Source organism: Calliopsis andreniformis, chromosome 6, assembly GCF_051401765.1.
Source record: "Calliopsis andreniformis isolate RMS-2024a chromosome 6, iyCalAndr_principal, whole genome shotgun sequence".
Taxonomy (NCBI): Eukaryota; Metazoa; Arthropoda; class Insecta; order Hymenoptera; family Andrenidae; genus Calliopsis; species Calliopsis andreniformis.
In genome coordinates, this window is record NC_135067.1 from 21,585,599 (window position 1) to 21,601,467 (window position 15,869).

The following is a 15,869-nucleotide window of genomic DNA, read 5'->3' on the forward strand; positions in this document are numbered from 1 at the left end:
GGAGGGATGATCACCGTATAATGAGACGACGTGGATCATCGTGTATAGAGCGTAGGGTACCTTTTTTCTCGTTTTTTGTTTCGGATAACCCCGAACATCCGGGATGCGATCAAGGATGTTCACTCCGTGACGGATGGGAGACGATGACGAACCATATGGATATAGATTTTATCGCGAGGTTAAGAGATTAGGAGTAAGGAAAGAAAATATCGTGAATGGCGTTTTATGAAGAAAGAGGGAAGATTATAAGAAGACGAAATTGTAGTCGGTACACAGGTAGAGAATCACAGAGCCATAAAACACGTGAACACTCATGTGACACACATATATACATACACATACACCACTCACGGAAGATAATTATTATTACCATTAATAATTAGCGTTTAAGCCTATCTCGAGAACAATGAAGGAAAAGAGATAGATCGACCTTTCGCATTTACTTCGCTATGGATATCGTGAGTAGTTCGTTCAGAAAACAAGCAAGTGAAAACAAGTGTTTACATAGTGATTATACGTTGTCAACCCTCCACGGATCCCGTGAGACCCATGAAGGAGAACAACCACCCCCTCCTGTCCCATGGTTGAAAGTTTCCCCAGATCGAATCTACCTACCTACCTTTTCGAATCTAAATATTTTAATTCTTAGACGTATGCATAGGAGAGAGGGAGGGGGCAGGTCCACGAAGCCAGAGGGATGAAGTTGTGAAATCGATTATACATAAAGATTACCTATACATAATTGTAATCCGACGACGACATTATCGAAACGATAAAGTAACACGATATAAATAAATAAATATAAATTAATATATAAATATAGATAGATATATATGTATAAATACAATTACGGAGATCTTTTATTAATTTCGATGTGCGCGACTGCGAGCGAAGTGATATGCGTGCGAATATGTAAATAAACGATGCACAGTAAATTATTGTTCAACAGAGTGTCTGTAGAAAACAGAAAACGATTATGCTGCGAGTCCCGTGTTCGAGGGGATCACGATTGGGAGGGGTGCGACTGTTTCGTCGAAATCGCGACTCGAGATCAGAAATTGAAAAACAAAATTTCACCTAATCGAAGCTCGCCCGCACCCCTTTACTCCCGATTCCCTCGTTTTGATTCGAGAACCCGTCAAGATACGCCCACGACCACTGATCTCAATGAAAAGCGTTCGTTCGCAGAAACGAGAAGTTGAAACATGGCCTTTCCTCCGCTCGAATCCCAAACGGAACAGCAGGAAAAGATATCACCGCGACGTTCAAAATGAAGTCTTATAATTTACCAAGGCACTGCCACACAGGACCAACACAAAAGTCGAATGATACGGTAGCAGCCGCGAAGGCAGGACAGAGTAGAGACGATGGGGAGGAGGACAAGGCACGCGCAAATACAAATACAAAGGGAACCAAAACTACCCTGCCGATTTCTGAACAAAATTGAGAATAAGTTTTGAATTTAAGACACCAATACCCTTCCACACGTCTATCGAGAGTGCGTGTGCGTGTGCATCCGCGCGTGAACGCGAGAGAGAGAGCGAGGAAATTGAACGAGTGCGACGTTCGTTTTTATTCGATGAACAACAACGTCTTTGTATACTCTGACTGTATTTCTTAGAAAACAGAAGGAGGATCTTGTGTATGTACATCAGTATCTCGATAGTAGCTGTAAGCCTAATCAATGAGTCGCGGATTTGCTGGATGTTCGACAAAGCTCGCGAAGGGTTTGAGTGATTCGATTAAGCTGAATCGTGATAGGATTTCCGAAACTTTTTATGAGCGATAGGCCTCATAGATCGACTTTCGATGGAACGTTACGACGAAGATACGGAGGATCGCGAGATAAACGAATTAGAATTATTCCAGATGATAAGGAGAAAAACGCAAGAGTTTATTGAAAGCAAATCCGCGACGCGTGTCGTCATTTAACATTACGTAGTGAGTTTTCGATGTCTTCGAGCATAATTACCAGTTTGTACACGTACACAATACGCGCGCACAACCGACATACATCACGACTCTGTCAGAGACACAGGATCAGATTTGGGGACGATCGATTGAGGTCGATCGCCGCGAAGGGGAAGAAAGGATCATAGATTAGCGTTCAGGTTTGCAGGACACAAGGACAAAAACTCTCTACAAATTACATGTTGTCGTGTAAGCAGTTCTTCAAAGTCGAATAGCGACAATGCGACCGTAAACATTTGTGAATTCGCTCATTCATCGATTCCCATTTTTGATTGTATAACGTTAACACGCCGTTGTTTCATTGTAATCCGTTGAGGCGGCCCGACACGGTGCCGCCATCATTTGTAAACGATATACGATTATATTGGTTAATAAAAGTTATCTAGATGTACAGAAGAGAACTGTACTTTATTGTTCCCTAAACATTTCTTTCACGTTCCTATTTTCTCTAAGTACCTATCAGAACAAATTCTAAACGTTTCATTAACTAAATATGCTTAATTTCATTTTAAGAATATTTAGTTGGATATATTTTAACAAAATGGAAATGAAGAAAGAAAGGAACTACGTAAAGCGCTAAAAAACAATATGAGAAGGGCTTTTCATTACCCACTTATTTCATAAATACAAGTAAAAAAAGAACAGTAGAAAACTTATCTTTACGCTGACGCACACTGACGCCGTTCTGTTTAGAGTATCGAATCTTGATTCACGCAGGGTGATTTATCATCTACCTGTTGCAACACCAAAGTAAAGTGCAAATTAAAAAAATATTAGCTATATTTGTTTAATAGTGTTTTAATGTTAATTGCCTTACCGAAATACAAATGAAAATCGAGAGACGATATTGACATTCCCACCTTAAATGGGTTAGGTCAACGTTATTATTATTTTTATTATTATTACTACCATTATCACATAGTAGATGACACGTTTCATTTGTAAAAAACTGTATTATCCATTTTAATTAAACTCTCTGACAATAATAACTAGTACTTGTATTGCGTTTGTACAATATTCCTGAGAAAACGTTTTAAATTTCAAACATCGCACATTCTCCATGGAATAGTCGGTAAAATCACCGTCTCGTCTATCTACTCCACCCTCGGCTACTCCTACTTCGTACATCGCCCACACCAGCTGATCGAAAGAAACCCGTATAAACTGGTGGGCTAAACACGCAAACATTGCGATCTAGTCGCAGTTATTTGTCATCTGTTCAAGATGCACGATCAACACAGCTACGCAACAATGAGCGGCAATTAACCAAAAGCGAATGGAAGCATCCAGTCGATACAAGTTTTAATTTTTCTGTGATGTCGAACAAATTTATCATGCTTCCGATATGTTACTTTCCAAGGCGATACCTCATGATTCTTCAATTCCATATTCTATTAATATTGCTACTTTTTCCAAGTAAGTACATAAATAAAATATTTAAAAACTGTTGAAGTGACTGTGCAATAGTGTCCAAACATTAGGAATATTGTAATAATAATGTACTGATACATCTATATTCTCAAGAGAATGTGTAGGAGTTATTTATGTGTGTAGGTTTCTAAATGAATAATCTTTGCTTGCAGCCAAAGAATGTACCATGCCAGAAGCAAGTCAAGAAGGATTGCTACATTCGTTCAAAAGTTACTCGGATGTAGCAATGTTTCATTATACAGTTCCAAAAGAGGTGCTCAGAGCTACTTGGCAATTTGCCGCATTCATGGATGGGCAAGATTGCCCAGAAAGAAAAGTACACATGTAACTACCTATTTTCATTTCACTTATCCTTACTAAATATGTAAAGGATATTAATACATTATCGTAACTTTCAGATATCTACAATGGGGCAGTTATCCTGTGATATCTATAAATAATGATACATTTCCTAGTGATATGTATCCAAAACGTAATCAGACTATTATAGTCTCTGCTGTTACAACATTTGAACCAAAAACTACTGCGATAGTACCAGTTTATGGACCAGAATCAGGAGATTGGTTTGTGGGAGCATATTTGTCTCATTGGGATGAGAAAGTGCAACAACAGGTATTATTCTGCTATGTACTATAAATAATTGTTACAAGGAATGTTATATCTCATAATTTTCTATGTTTCAGGGACTTGGTCACAAATGTCATTATAGTATAGGCTCTGTAGCTATATGGACACAAACTAATAGTATTGAAAACATACCTATTGGTTGTCAGTATCCATTGAGAACAAAAGAAACTACTTCCTACTACAAGTAGATTTCAGTCATTATATCTTATTTAGTATCTTAGTATAGAAAACTAATATGTGGACTCTTTTCAGAATATATATTCCATCAGGAACGTGGAATTTTCGTGTACATATTTGGGGTTGTAATTTTACTCTGTATACGTCTCGTAGTATACACGAGCCATGCATTAAATATATGGCCTTACAAGGACGTTCTCTGCCCGTTTTCAATCACTCTAATCCTAGCGAAATTGGAAATTTTACTATGTTAGATTCATACACCTTTACAGAAACTTCTCCTTATGAGGATAGTTATTATTATTTGATGATTATTTCAGATAGTATCATTGAAGTAAATATAAAAATAGTTACCTCGGGTAAATTTTACCACATTAAGACATGTATTGTTCTTGCTATGCCAACACCTGCAGTATGTGGTAATGCTATTGCAAATTCTTGTTTCAGAATGTCCAATTAGAATGACAGAAAAATCTTTTGTGAGACAGTATTTGGATGCACCATCGTTTTCTAAAGCATTAGCGCAATTACATATGAAAGATATAACAAAACATCGTTCTCACCACAATGATAGTGATAGTAGTAAATCGCCTTACAATGAACTTGATGTAAGGAATCAGTTTCATTCACCAGATGATAATTTAGATGATCCATGTGTACCCAGATACCAGCTTGCTAGAATTAAACATTCACAAACATTTTCTGGTGTCTACTTACTACAGGTAAATGAGGTGTCAATTATGAGTTGTATAAATACCTGTAAGATGTAATCACATATGTAACAATTATTCTTTCAGGGTAGAGAATGGTTAACTTCTTGGGTAATGTTAACAGACACACGTCCAGTAATTACCCAATTTAACATTTTGCCATTAGTGGATATTGGGGGTACACTCGATATTAGTGCCCACTTGGAAATGGACAAAGTAAATATTAGTAATAGTTCTTACGCACTTTATTTATTTGTAACTAATCACGTTACGTGTTTTAGATAACAACCAGACAATTAGTTAAAGTTAAACTTTGCATTCGACGTGGTCGAGTTCCAAACAGGAGTAAGGGCACTATTACGTGCGAGGAACCGAAAATGTCAATGAATTTATCTTCGTTTGATAAACACGATGCAACTTTGTTAATACCATATCCACAGCCAGATACTTGGTACGTCGCTCTACATGCGACGTGTCATTTTAATGGGTATGATCATGTTATGAAATATGTGAGGAAGAAGGTAATTAAAATTACATTGTAATATTGTTTGTGAATTAGACATCCTGTAAACTGTGAAATGGAAGAGATCTTAGTGTCACTGGATATACGAACTAGACAATGTGTATTTCCTGGTAATTATCCATGTGGTCATCACGGAATTTGCCAGGAAATTCATCGCGATATTCTTTATTTCACGTCGTGTAAATGCTTTGAAGGTTTGTCTGCTGTTTATATAATTTCGATTGTACCCTATTTTTTAAACGTATCAATAAAATATAATTCACTGCATAGGCTATAAAGGATGGGGCTGTACTGATGCCACTAGCGCGAGCCCAGAATCTTCTCTTCTACTGACGACTATGATACTCACTTTAAGTAATGGTTTTTTCATACCTGCTATATATTTAGCTGTTAAACGCGGATTGTATACTGAAGGATTAGTCTATTTGGCAACTATGCTTTTTTCGTCTCTCTATCATGCGTGTGATCAACATGTTATGACCTACTGTGTTGCTAAATATGAAGTACGTAAATTACCTTGGCAATAATAATTACGTAGTCTCTGTAAAGCTACGGTATCTTTACAAAATGATTTGACTTCTAGGTTTTACAATACAGTGACTTTTTTTCAAGCATACTAGCCTTCTGGGTAACACTTGTTGCGATGGCTGAAATACCGACTCGTTATGTATCCCTGTGTCATATGTTCGGTGTTCTTATAATTGCATTTGGAGTAGAATCTAACAAAACAAGCCTAAGTAGCATATTAGTACCTTTGGGAATGGGTGTTATGATTCCTGTAAGTAAATTAAAAGATATATTTGCAACAATTATTACTTATTAACTTGCTATATATTTTTAGATGGGAACGTACGCTTATCGTTGTTTTCAATTGAGAAAGTGGAGAAAACCAGATAGAATTTCGAAGTTATTAGCAGGATTGCTATTGGCGACAATAGGTTTATTGCTTTTTTCGCTAGTTGAAACTGAAGCTAATTACCAAGTATGTATATTATATTTCATCAAATGTGACCACAAAAAAGAAGGCATTCGTCAAAAGGACTTTTTTGTCTTACAGTATGTTCATAGTGCGTGGCACATGATAATTGCCATTTCTTTGATATTTTTATTACCGCCATCGCGAATGGAAGAAGTTGGTTCTGGTACGAATTCTTTCAGTGACGATAGCGAATTACTTGACTACAAAGATTCACCTGGCACTCCAATTTTTACGGTAACTACTGGACAAGAAAATCTGGTAATTGCTTCAAATTGAAGGTTGCGTCAAAAATAAGTAAAGCAGGCTCTACATAATAAGACTTGCCTCGAGGCATGCCTCATAGTTTAGAGCCCGCTTTAGACTATAAAGATACCAAATACGTACCATTGTTTAAGTTGTGCCAAAAGAGTGTTCTAATTCTCTAAGCAAAATATAGATTAGAGTTTAATCAAAATTAGAAAACATGTGTACATGTACTCATGCTACGTATATGTATATAAAATATTTATGTATCATTTTTATAAGAGTTTCTAAGTGAACGCAATTATAGGGTAATCTATGTAGAAATTCTCAAATAATACGATTTAACACGTTACACATGCAAAAATGTTTAGACGGTCTAAGTAAACTTACAAGTGGTGCTATTATTCTTATCATATTACGTTTAGAATATACTCAACAATACTCATAGATCTATTTTTATATATTCTTTTTACTGTTGAAAATTATACCTTATCACGTGACATTTACAAGCCATGCAAAAATAAATGACATAGAGTATTACAGCACCTAGCAATATTACTTAGGAATTGATAATTTGCTGCATTTATTATTAACGTTGACAGTTTTAGACTTCTGGTTATTCTTCCTATGATAAAAATTCCTTCCAGGAATGCCCATATGAGTGAATATGTAATAAAAATGTTTATAATGTACATTGATAGATAAATTTTCATGTCTTTCCATATTTTTTATGGTACTTAATCTATGGCATAAAGATATTTTTATGTGTAGCTTCAGTCTGATGAATACAATATTGTATTGAGTATGTACATGAAAGCAATACAATTATTTATACATTCCATATATCTAAGAAAAGCATTGCATAGATTACCCTATAATATCATTAATGACTTATATCCAGAACAATTAATTCATGACATTTTATTTTTAATTTTTTTTATTGTATCTTCCATTTTCTTTTTATAAAGTTACATATAAGGTGGATATTCTGTGTAATCACTGTAACTTTGGGAAACGTGGATATATAATGCAATGTATATTTTAACGAGATATAGACTCGAGTTATATGTGCAATATGTAATTGTACCTACTTTATGCATTTAGTCGTGTTCAGAATTGCTTAAGGGACCACAGTGTATAAAAGATATTGATAGCATATTAGAAAGTGAAAGTATGAATGCTGTGCCTAAATACAAGTAAATTATTCAGATGTAATATTGAGATTTCGTAAATTGTTGCATGCAAGTTTGAGTGCAGAGAACACAGCAAAAAATACTCAAATAAATATTAATTTTTACATAATTTTTTTATTTGTCATTATATCAAAAATTGCAGATTTATAGTTATTATATGCGTAGTGAATAAGTAGTTTTTATAGACTTTATAACAATATTAATTTAATATAAAAATTCCCAAAGTTAGTGAGTTTTAATACAGAAAATGCACTCAATTTTTTATTTAGTTAAAAAAGTGCATTTTTACATATATTTCTCGATATAGGATTTAATACTTACGTTCATGTGATATAGGATATTTAATTTATAATCATAATTTAAAACTTAATTTGTAATTACGATTGTTGATATCTCAAATTTTTACAATAATTTCTATAAGATAATGTTGGTATAATTAATTACTAAAGTATGATATCTACTTTAGTTACTATTCAAATACCTCACAATGTTTAAAGTGCCATCTAAGATTTCTCTTTCATCCTATGCCTATCATATTACAAATTTTATTTTTACACTATTAAAAAAGGCAGGATGATCGACAAAAAGGAATTCGTGTAATGTAAATCACCGAGATTTATGTAATGCTACATCAGTGAAGATTTTAAATAAAAGAAAAGTAGGCCAATATGAACATCAATGTTGGAAAATGTATTAATAATAATTAATTGTACTATAAAAGCATGTCACAAATTCAAAACAAATATAAATAATATAAATTTTCGTATCAAATAAAAGTAAATAGCACTACAAATTACATTAGGTAAAATAATTAATATTACTTTCAATTACCTGTTACTATTTCCTTTGAAATTGAAACATCGTACCCCGTCCAAAATTGTAGCAATATAATTTTTTTAATAATATAGTAACAGGAGTAAAACATAGGAAATCATTTCAAATTATTTCCCTTTCTTCATTCATCACTCATTCAATGATGACTTGAATAACTTACAAATAGTCATTACTGTGTTCTATATGCATTGTAAGTGTTAAACATCTTTCTTCTCACGTCAATTACATCTAATACATGTTTATATCGTTTCACGACAGATCTGAAAACATGCATGATACGTCCCGTCTAATGATACGAAAGTAGGAAAGAGACATAGAAACGATGTTTAGCATACATTCATAAAATACTTAAAAAGGAAAATCTATTATTTCAATAAATGTGTTTAAACAATTTATATGGTTAATTGTTACTCACGATTCTATAGGGCAATCTCCTATCCAATCCAGTGCATTCATAATTACACTATACTGACTTTTTAAATATTGTGAAATACATAACAGATTTACATTGTCAGATCTTTTTATATGTTGATCATATCTCTTTGATGCACCAATTGCATTGATGTAACAAAATTCTATTTCATTATTAAAAATGTTCCATATCTGTATAGAAAAACTTTTAGTATCATTAATATCAATGTTTACTCTTTTTCATGATTTTATTATACCTGTAGCCACTTATTATGTAATAGTTCTCGAAAACTTTCTCTTATCATCAATTTTTGTAGAGCATAAATCGCTTCAATACCTTCTTCTATATTTTTAACATATTTAAATATATCATTTATTAAATTTATGACCATATTTTCTAATTGCTGCACCGTATACCTAAACTGTTTAATTTTTCTTAACCAATTGAATTTCGTAATTTCAAATATAATATCACGGACTAGTATAATTTCATTCAAACTTTTATAAAACAAATGCTCAATTTCCCGCCAATATGCTTCGTACTCTATCCCCCTTGGACTTCCAAGTAATCCCATTTTATTGCACCTATTAAATAAAAAATAATAATAAGTTTTTTTCTAAACTATTAGTCTTTTAATACCTTCCGAATATAATCAGCGCTTCACAGATTTCAATAACATCGTAACATCTTTGTTTAAAAGTTTCAATTGAATCGAAAACTTCTTCTCTATTTATTTCCCATTTTTTATCAGGATTAATATACGAAATGATGCTTGTTATTATCTGTAAATCATTTCTACTGTATATTTTTTAATAACTTATTGTAACACAAACATATTCAATGCATCACTCACATTATTGTAAATTATTTCATAAGTATTACAACAAATTATGCATTTTTTTAGCATTTTTATTCCCTCTTCGGGATTACTTCCGAATGCAACATCAAGATTAATGTATTTTCTACATTGGTATATTATCTGCAAACTTAATGTTTGACAAAGTATTCCTATCTTATTCCTAAAATATTACATTTCTTCACAATGTTTCCCTCTACAAAAGAATTTTGTTTTGTATTAAAAAAAAAGCCTCACATCCTTTTGTAAAACGAAGATTCCATCCAAATAAATAATATTAAAAACAACGCCTCCGTTATAGAATTTTCAACATCATCTGGAACATTTAGAGTTTTACAAAAATCAAAAAAGACATTTAGATACTTTAAATTTGAAGATGCTTCCTTTAATCCTATTTTGATATTCATGGCTAATTCCTGAAATTTGTTCGCATTTAAAGATCGCACATTTTTTAGCGTTTCTATAATTGATTCAATTTTTGAATTCGCAATTTGGACTTGCAAATATTTTAAATTTGAGTCTGAAAAATTATTTATGTTTCTCAATTTATCTTCGAATTAAAATAAAATCGTATGTAGTATACGGTTAACTAACATTTTGCAGTCCAATAATTTACTTCATCATATATAGTTTGAATTTGTGTTCTAGCTATATTAATTCTCGATGGTTTATACATTTGTTTAATCCAAGACCAAACTACATTTTCCAATCTGCCGATTAATTTTCGCTTTCTTTCATTTTCATCAGACAGGGCCGTTTCATTACTTTCTCCTATAAAAGAAACTGCAGTTTTGTCCGATGATCTTAGAAATGTTTCAGGAATACTTTCTTTCGGCACGTACAACGTAGTTAAACCCAATGGTTTATAAATCTCCTCAATTAGACGTATGAGAAGTTCGTGCAAATTTGAATATATTTCATTTTGTATAACTATTCGTTCGAATGGAAAATTATAATTTATATAGAATATTTTGCTAATATTCAACTAAGAACAAAACTTAATAAAAATAATAACGATCATTTAAACATTTTAGACGGATACATGGTGTATAACTATTGTTACGCAGTACAATTGGTGCATACATATTTTCTATAAATCTTAAAACAGAATTCTTAATATCCTTCGTAACACTTCCGAACGAAATGGTGCTGAAAAAATTTTCAGGTGTGTAAATTTGCCAGGGCGATCTTAAAAAGTATACGAATCCTTTAGGAGCATAATTAGGTAATCCCAAATCAACAGTTAACTTATTTCCTGTATGAAATATAGTTAACATCACGTGTGATGGATTTTCAAAATATTCTCTTATCAATTCATCACAATTTTCATTCCAATCTGCACTCTCAGACGCAGGAAATATTGTTAAATCCTTTACATTGTGTACCTACAAATGTATTAAAATTAGAACTTTTTATTTGGTTCGATAAGAAATGAAAGCTATTGTGTTGTGTGCAAGCGAATATTAAAAATGGCGCCATAGATGTCGGTAGCAGTAGTTGTCTCGTGAGACCAATTAATTGAATAACAAGTTGAAATTATCGCAGCACTTCACATATCTAACGTTTTGTATGAAGTTTAGATAAATGTAAAATCGGTGAGTATGATAAATCCATTAATATATAATTTACGATGTAAAGCGCGCGTTCTTCTTATTATAGTGAACTCAACTGATATCGTTATGTTAGAATTTAGTGTATTATTTTTTTTAAGAATTGAATCGTAATCTATGTCAGACCTTAGTCTGTAATTCGTAAACATCATTTAAACAAACAAGTAGTAGAATATTGCTGTATCATTTCTTGCAACAAAATGACGCATTATCTATTTCTACATTTTGCTTTCTCATAAAATAATATGATCAGTGGATACCAAAGAACACGTGTTGTGCGATATAAGATGCATGGTCGTAAGACTTATAAGATCAAGAACATTAAGAACACTTCTACTAACTAATATAATTAAATCTTCTTCGCTGAATACTGGTTTTTCGGGTTCTGGTGGAAGTTCTTCCTCTACTTCAGGCGACTCTGAAATACGGTGAAGTATCACATTGCATACTTCTGTTTTCGAAACAATATTAAAAGCAACATATTTTTTGCAATAAGTTCGTTAATGCTCGTTATATGTACACATATATAGCGAAATGGGTATGAGTTATCTTTATGTATCGTTACTAACGTGACCGTTATACTATATTTAAGAAATATAAGACGTACCTTTAACAAAACTTTATAAATTTTGTAAGAATTTTTAAAAATAACAAAATCTGAAATGAAATACTAGATCGTTATTGGATACAATTAGAATGCTTTAGTTATAGAAATAAATAAATGTGTATGTCTTATCCTATAAAACACAGTAATCACGTGGTATTAAAAAATTCGGAGATCGTTTGCATGATTGTTTTTTTACCTTGTCGTCCAAAGTCTTCCTCATCCGTATCCATATCCAAATATTCCCGATGAATATCTATCGTTTTATCTGACTTCCTTGAGATTTCTGATTTTAACTCTTTTTTGCCGCTCATGTTTTCTGATTTAATCAAGAAAGATAAATGTATAAACAATTTGTCCGCGAATATCCTGATAGAGTACTAGTGACTTATAAGCTCCGTGTTAAATCAATATAATTAACGTTACCGAGGTAAACTACTTTTATGTATTTGTGTATAGAAAACTCTTTTAATCGTATATTTCGAAGAATGAAACTTTAAATATGTTTTGTATTTTCCATAGTACATTAATAGAAAAAAGATATCACTAGAACTTTAACATTAAACAGCCCTATATTCTACGTATAGTATTTGTTAAATTTTATTTTTAAATGCTTGTAGTCGTAATATATTTGGAATCAAAAAATATATAATGTCTTCAACATCGAGCAAGGTATTTATCGGATCGTTCATTCACACTGACGAAAATGGAAAATTGATCACTATCGACCATGCTGCGATTTACGTCGAGCACGGAAAAGTATGTATCGATTGTAAATTGAACCACATGAAAAATGTAAACTATAACCATAATTTTGTAACTTGTAGATTAGTAACATAATAATAAATCCAGAGTCAATTGACACTCAGAATGAAAATGTTACTGTTCTCAGTAAGAATCAATTTCTGGTGCCAGGATTTATTGACTGTCACATTCATGCTGTTCAATTACCTAATATAGGAATTGGATATGATAAAACACTCTTAGAATGGCTGGAAACTTATACCTTTCCCTTGGAATTAAAATATGCAGATGTAAAATTTGCAGATAGAGTATTTGAAACAGTTGTGGTAGGTTTACAGCCATGGAGATATTTATATTTTATTTACATTCTATATTAGATAAATCACATTACATTTGGATTATAGAAATACACTATTATGCAAGGAACAACAACAGCATGTTATTTTGCATCTCTTTACTCAGAAGCATCCGTAATACTTGGACAAAAGGCTGCAAACCTAGGTCAACGTGCTCTTATTGGAAAACTAACTATGAATAATAAACGTGATGATAACTATTATGAAACTACTGAAGAATCTATAAAAAATCTGAAGAATTTCATAGAAGATATTACTAAGATAAATGTACAATTTAAATTTCTTCTAAATTTATATCTTATTATATCTCTTTATGAAACTTATATTATTTCTATCTATTAATACTTATTATAGAGTCCTCTTATAAAGCCAGTCATAACACCAAGATTTGCATTAAGTTGTGACATGACAATGATGAAAGAACTGGGAAAATTGGCAAGAGAAAAAGATCTACACGTACAGGTATTACACAAAATCATGTTTCCATTTGGCCATGTTACAAATAATAAAATGAATGTTAATATGTAATTATCATTTGTGTGTTAACATATGTTTAAGTGCATTTTAAATTTCTATGATTATTTGTTATAATTTTCTTATTTTAATATGGATAATATATTTCAGAGTCACATATGTGAAAACTTAGAAGAAATAGAAGCTGTAAAAAATAGATTCCCTGAATATGACTCATATGCAGCTGTATATGATGCAGCTAATCTTCTTACAAATAAGGTAAGTTAAGTTAACAAGGGTAAATTACAAAGTGTTTAACTAAACTTTCAACTGTCTGTAGACAGTGATGGCACATGGAGTACACCTCGCAGACAGTGAAATTGCATTACTGAAGAAACGCGGTACGGCAATCATTCATTGTCCTTCATCAAATACATGTTTAAAGAGTGGTCTTTGCGATGTGCAGAAATTGAAAACTAAAGGGATAAAGATTGGCCTTGGTACTGGTAAGAATAAACATTTTTATGTATTTGGAATTTCTTAATAATAGTAATATTAATTGCGATCGTGTACTTGTAGATGTTTCAGGAGGGCAAAGTTGTTGTATTTTAGATGCAATGAGATCAGCCTTGCAAGTATCGTCTCATTTGTCATTTCTTAAAGAGAACTATCAAGCACTTAATTATAAAGATGTATTTCATATGGCTACTTTAGGGAGCGCAACAGGTGCTTAAAATTACGAAATTATATAATATTACTTAGGTGAACTTATTAAATTTTCTTATATTACATGAAGATATTTCTCTTTCAGCTCTAGCAATGGATAGAGAAATAGGAAACTTTGTCATAGGCAAAGAATTTGATGCTCTTATTATAGATACAAGTATAGGTATTGAGCTTTTAGACGAGATTAGAAGTTACAGTTTAGAAGAGAGACTTCAAAAGTTTATATATTCAGGAGACAATCGTAATATAATTGAAGTTTATGTAAGTGGATGTAAAGTTAAATAGAAACAATATAGATATCTTATACTTACATCTCTTTTAATTTTCCTACTACAATGTTAATTAGTTTAATGCAACAGCTACACCACCTACAAATTTAATTAAACTACATATAATTTCTAAGTACTTAAACTAAATATAAAAGTATACAAATATAAACAAACCTCTATGTTGTTCTAAGAATACTTTTATACTTCTATTAGCTTGTTCAAATGCTTTTTCAAAACCAGCACTATCATCATCCTATACATAAAAGAGCTAATTGAATTCTGTAATTCTTAAAAGAATAATATTTAATGAAATAATTAGGAGTAATTGGTATTTACGAAAAGCGGATCTCGTATATTAAGTTCTCCATTTGGATCATATTTTCCAAGGAGTTCAATTCTTGCTTGACTATCTTTTGGTTGCATTTGGAACAGATCATAAACAATTCCACTGTCCATTCCAAATATCCAATCAAATTTATAGAAGTCTTCTTTTGTAATCTAAAATATTTTTTATTTTTTTATTTTTATTTTTTAATTGAAATTGGAAGTAAGTAAATGAACTCACCAGTCTTGCCACATGAAAATATTCTGTAATTCCGTTTTTCATTAGGGTGGATATAGCTCTAGGTTCTGGACTTTTACCTACATGATACTGTAAAAGTGCAGCACTATCTGCTTCCCAAAAATCATAAAGATCTAGTTTCTTTATTTGATCCCAAAATACTGCTTCTGCTATTGGAGAACGACAACTATTTCCTGAGATTTAAAACTAATTAATATAACATATTTCTACTTAGTTTTTTCAAAGTATTACAGATATTTTTGAACATACCTAAACATACCATCAATACTTTCTTTTTCTGATCCATATTCTTATCATATTAGCTTAAAAATAACACACAATTGTTATTCATCACTTATAAACAGAAATACACACTCACTGACATTGTTTTAAGGTTATGTAAGGAACCTTGTAAAATAAATTAGATATATATACATTTTTCATAGATAACTTAGTCATGCATAAATACCTAACAGGTATAAAAGAAATAAATAGTTAAGCATGTTCTACCAGTTATACCAAAGTATTATTCTAATACATACAGGAAAAGTTATTCTTAATGTTCAGAAACTGAACTAGATATATATGT

At 31.8% G+C, this 15,869-nt stretch overlaps 4 protein-coding genes and 1 long non-coding RNA gene across 6 annotated transcripts; 2 read left to right on the top strand and 3 right to left on the bottom strand.

Moving 5' to 3' along the window:
* The first annotated feature begins 3,143 nt into the window (after nt 1-3,143).
* On the top strand, nt 3,144-7,331 carry LOC143180487 (post-GPI attachment to proteins factor 6). Its single transcript, XM_076380241.1, has 13 exons — nt 3,144-3,387; nt 3,555-3,726; nt 3,801-4,014; nt 4,086-4,213; nt 4,282-4,565; nt 4,654-4,928; nt 5,004-5,132; nt 5,198-5,403; nt 5,476-5,633; nt 5,710-5,942; nt 6,023-6,217; nt 6,281-6,421; nt 6,497-7,331. Exons 1-13 carry the CDS (start codon nt 3,288-3,290, stop codon nt 6,692-6,694), a joined length of 2,433 nt encoding a protein of 810 aa, XP_076236356.1. The 5' UTR covers nt 3,144-3,287; the 3' UTR covers nt 6,695-7,331.
* Nucleotides 4,010-5,181, bottom strand: LOC143180490 (uncharacterized). The gene is made up of 4 exons (XR_013002138.1): nt 4,964-5,181; nt 4,803-4,881; nt 4,561-4,716; nt 4,010-4,430 (listed from the first exon to the last, which is right to left on the bottom strand). It is a non-coding gene; the product is annotated as an uncharacterized LOC143180490 (long non-coding RNA).
* A 226-nt stretch (nt 7,332-7,557) lies between the features above and the next one.
* Nucleotides 7,558-14,971, bottom strand: LOC143180489 (uncharacterized). The gene is made up of 12 exons (XM_076380244.1): nt 14,893-14,971; nt 14,761-14,817; nt 12,370-12,489; nt 11,908-11,984; nt 10,999-11,341; nt 10,551-10,886; nt 10,194-10,476; nt 9,954-10,119; nt 9,740-9,882; nt 9,357-9,684; nt 9,104-9,291; nt 7,558-8,948 (listed from the first exon to the last, which is right to left on the bottom strand). Exons 3-12 carry the CDS (start codon nt 12,482-12,484, stop codon nt 8,858-8,860), a joined length of 2,070 nt encoding a protein of 689 aa, XP_076236359.1. The 5' UTR covers nt 12,485-12,489; nt 14,761-14,817; nt 14,893-14,971; the 3' UTR covers nt 7,558-8,857.
* On the top strand, nt 11,497-14,759 carry Dhpd (guanine deaminase). Of its 2 annotated transcripts, none has more exons than XM_076380242.1 (9): nt 11,497-11,551; nt 12,791-12,929; nt 12,998-13,240; nt 13,319-13,537; nt 13,625-13,732; nt 13,895-14,002; nt 14,064-14,229; nt 14,303-14,449; nt 14,535-14,759. In XM_076380242.1, the coding sequence occupies exons 2-9, from the start codon at nt 12,822-12,824 to the stop codon at nt 14,732-14,734; spliced, it is 1,299 nt and encodes a 432-aa protein (XP_076236357.1). In that variant the 5' UTR covers nt 11,497-11,551; nt 12,791-12,821; the 3' UTR covers nt 14,735-14,759. The 2 variants fall into 2 exon arrangements, with proteins under 2 accessions (XP_076236357.1, XP_076236358.1); XM_076380243.1 differs by having other exon boundaries at nt 13,063-13,240.
* Nucleotides 14,757-15,587, bottom strand: LOC143180192 (low molecular weight phosphotyrosine protein phosphatase). Its single transcript, XM_076379751.1, has 6 exons — nt 15,551-15,587; nt 15,284-15,474; nt 15,055-15,216; nt 14,923-14,997; nt 14,856-14,860; nt 14,757-14,808 (listed from the first exon to the last, which is right to left on the bottom strand). Exons 1-6 carry the CDS (start codon nt 15,585-15,587, stop codon nt 14,757-14,759), a joined length of 522 nt encoding a protein of 173 aa, XP_076235866.1.
* Nucleotides 15,588-15,869: the final 282 nt, after the last annotated feature.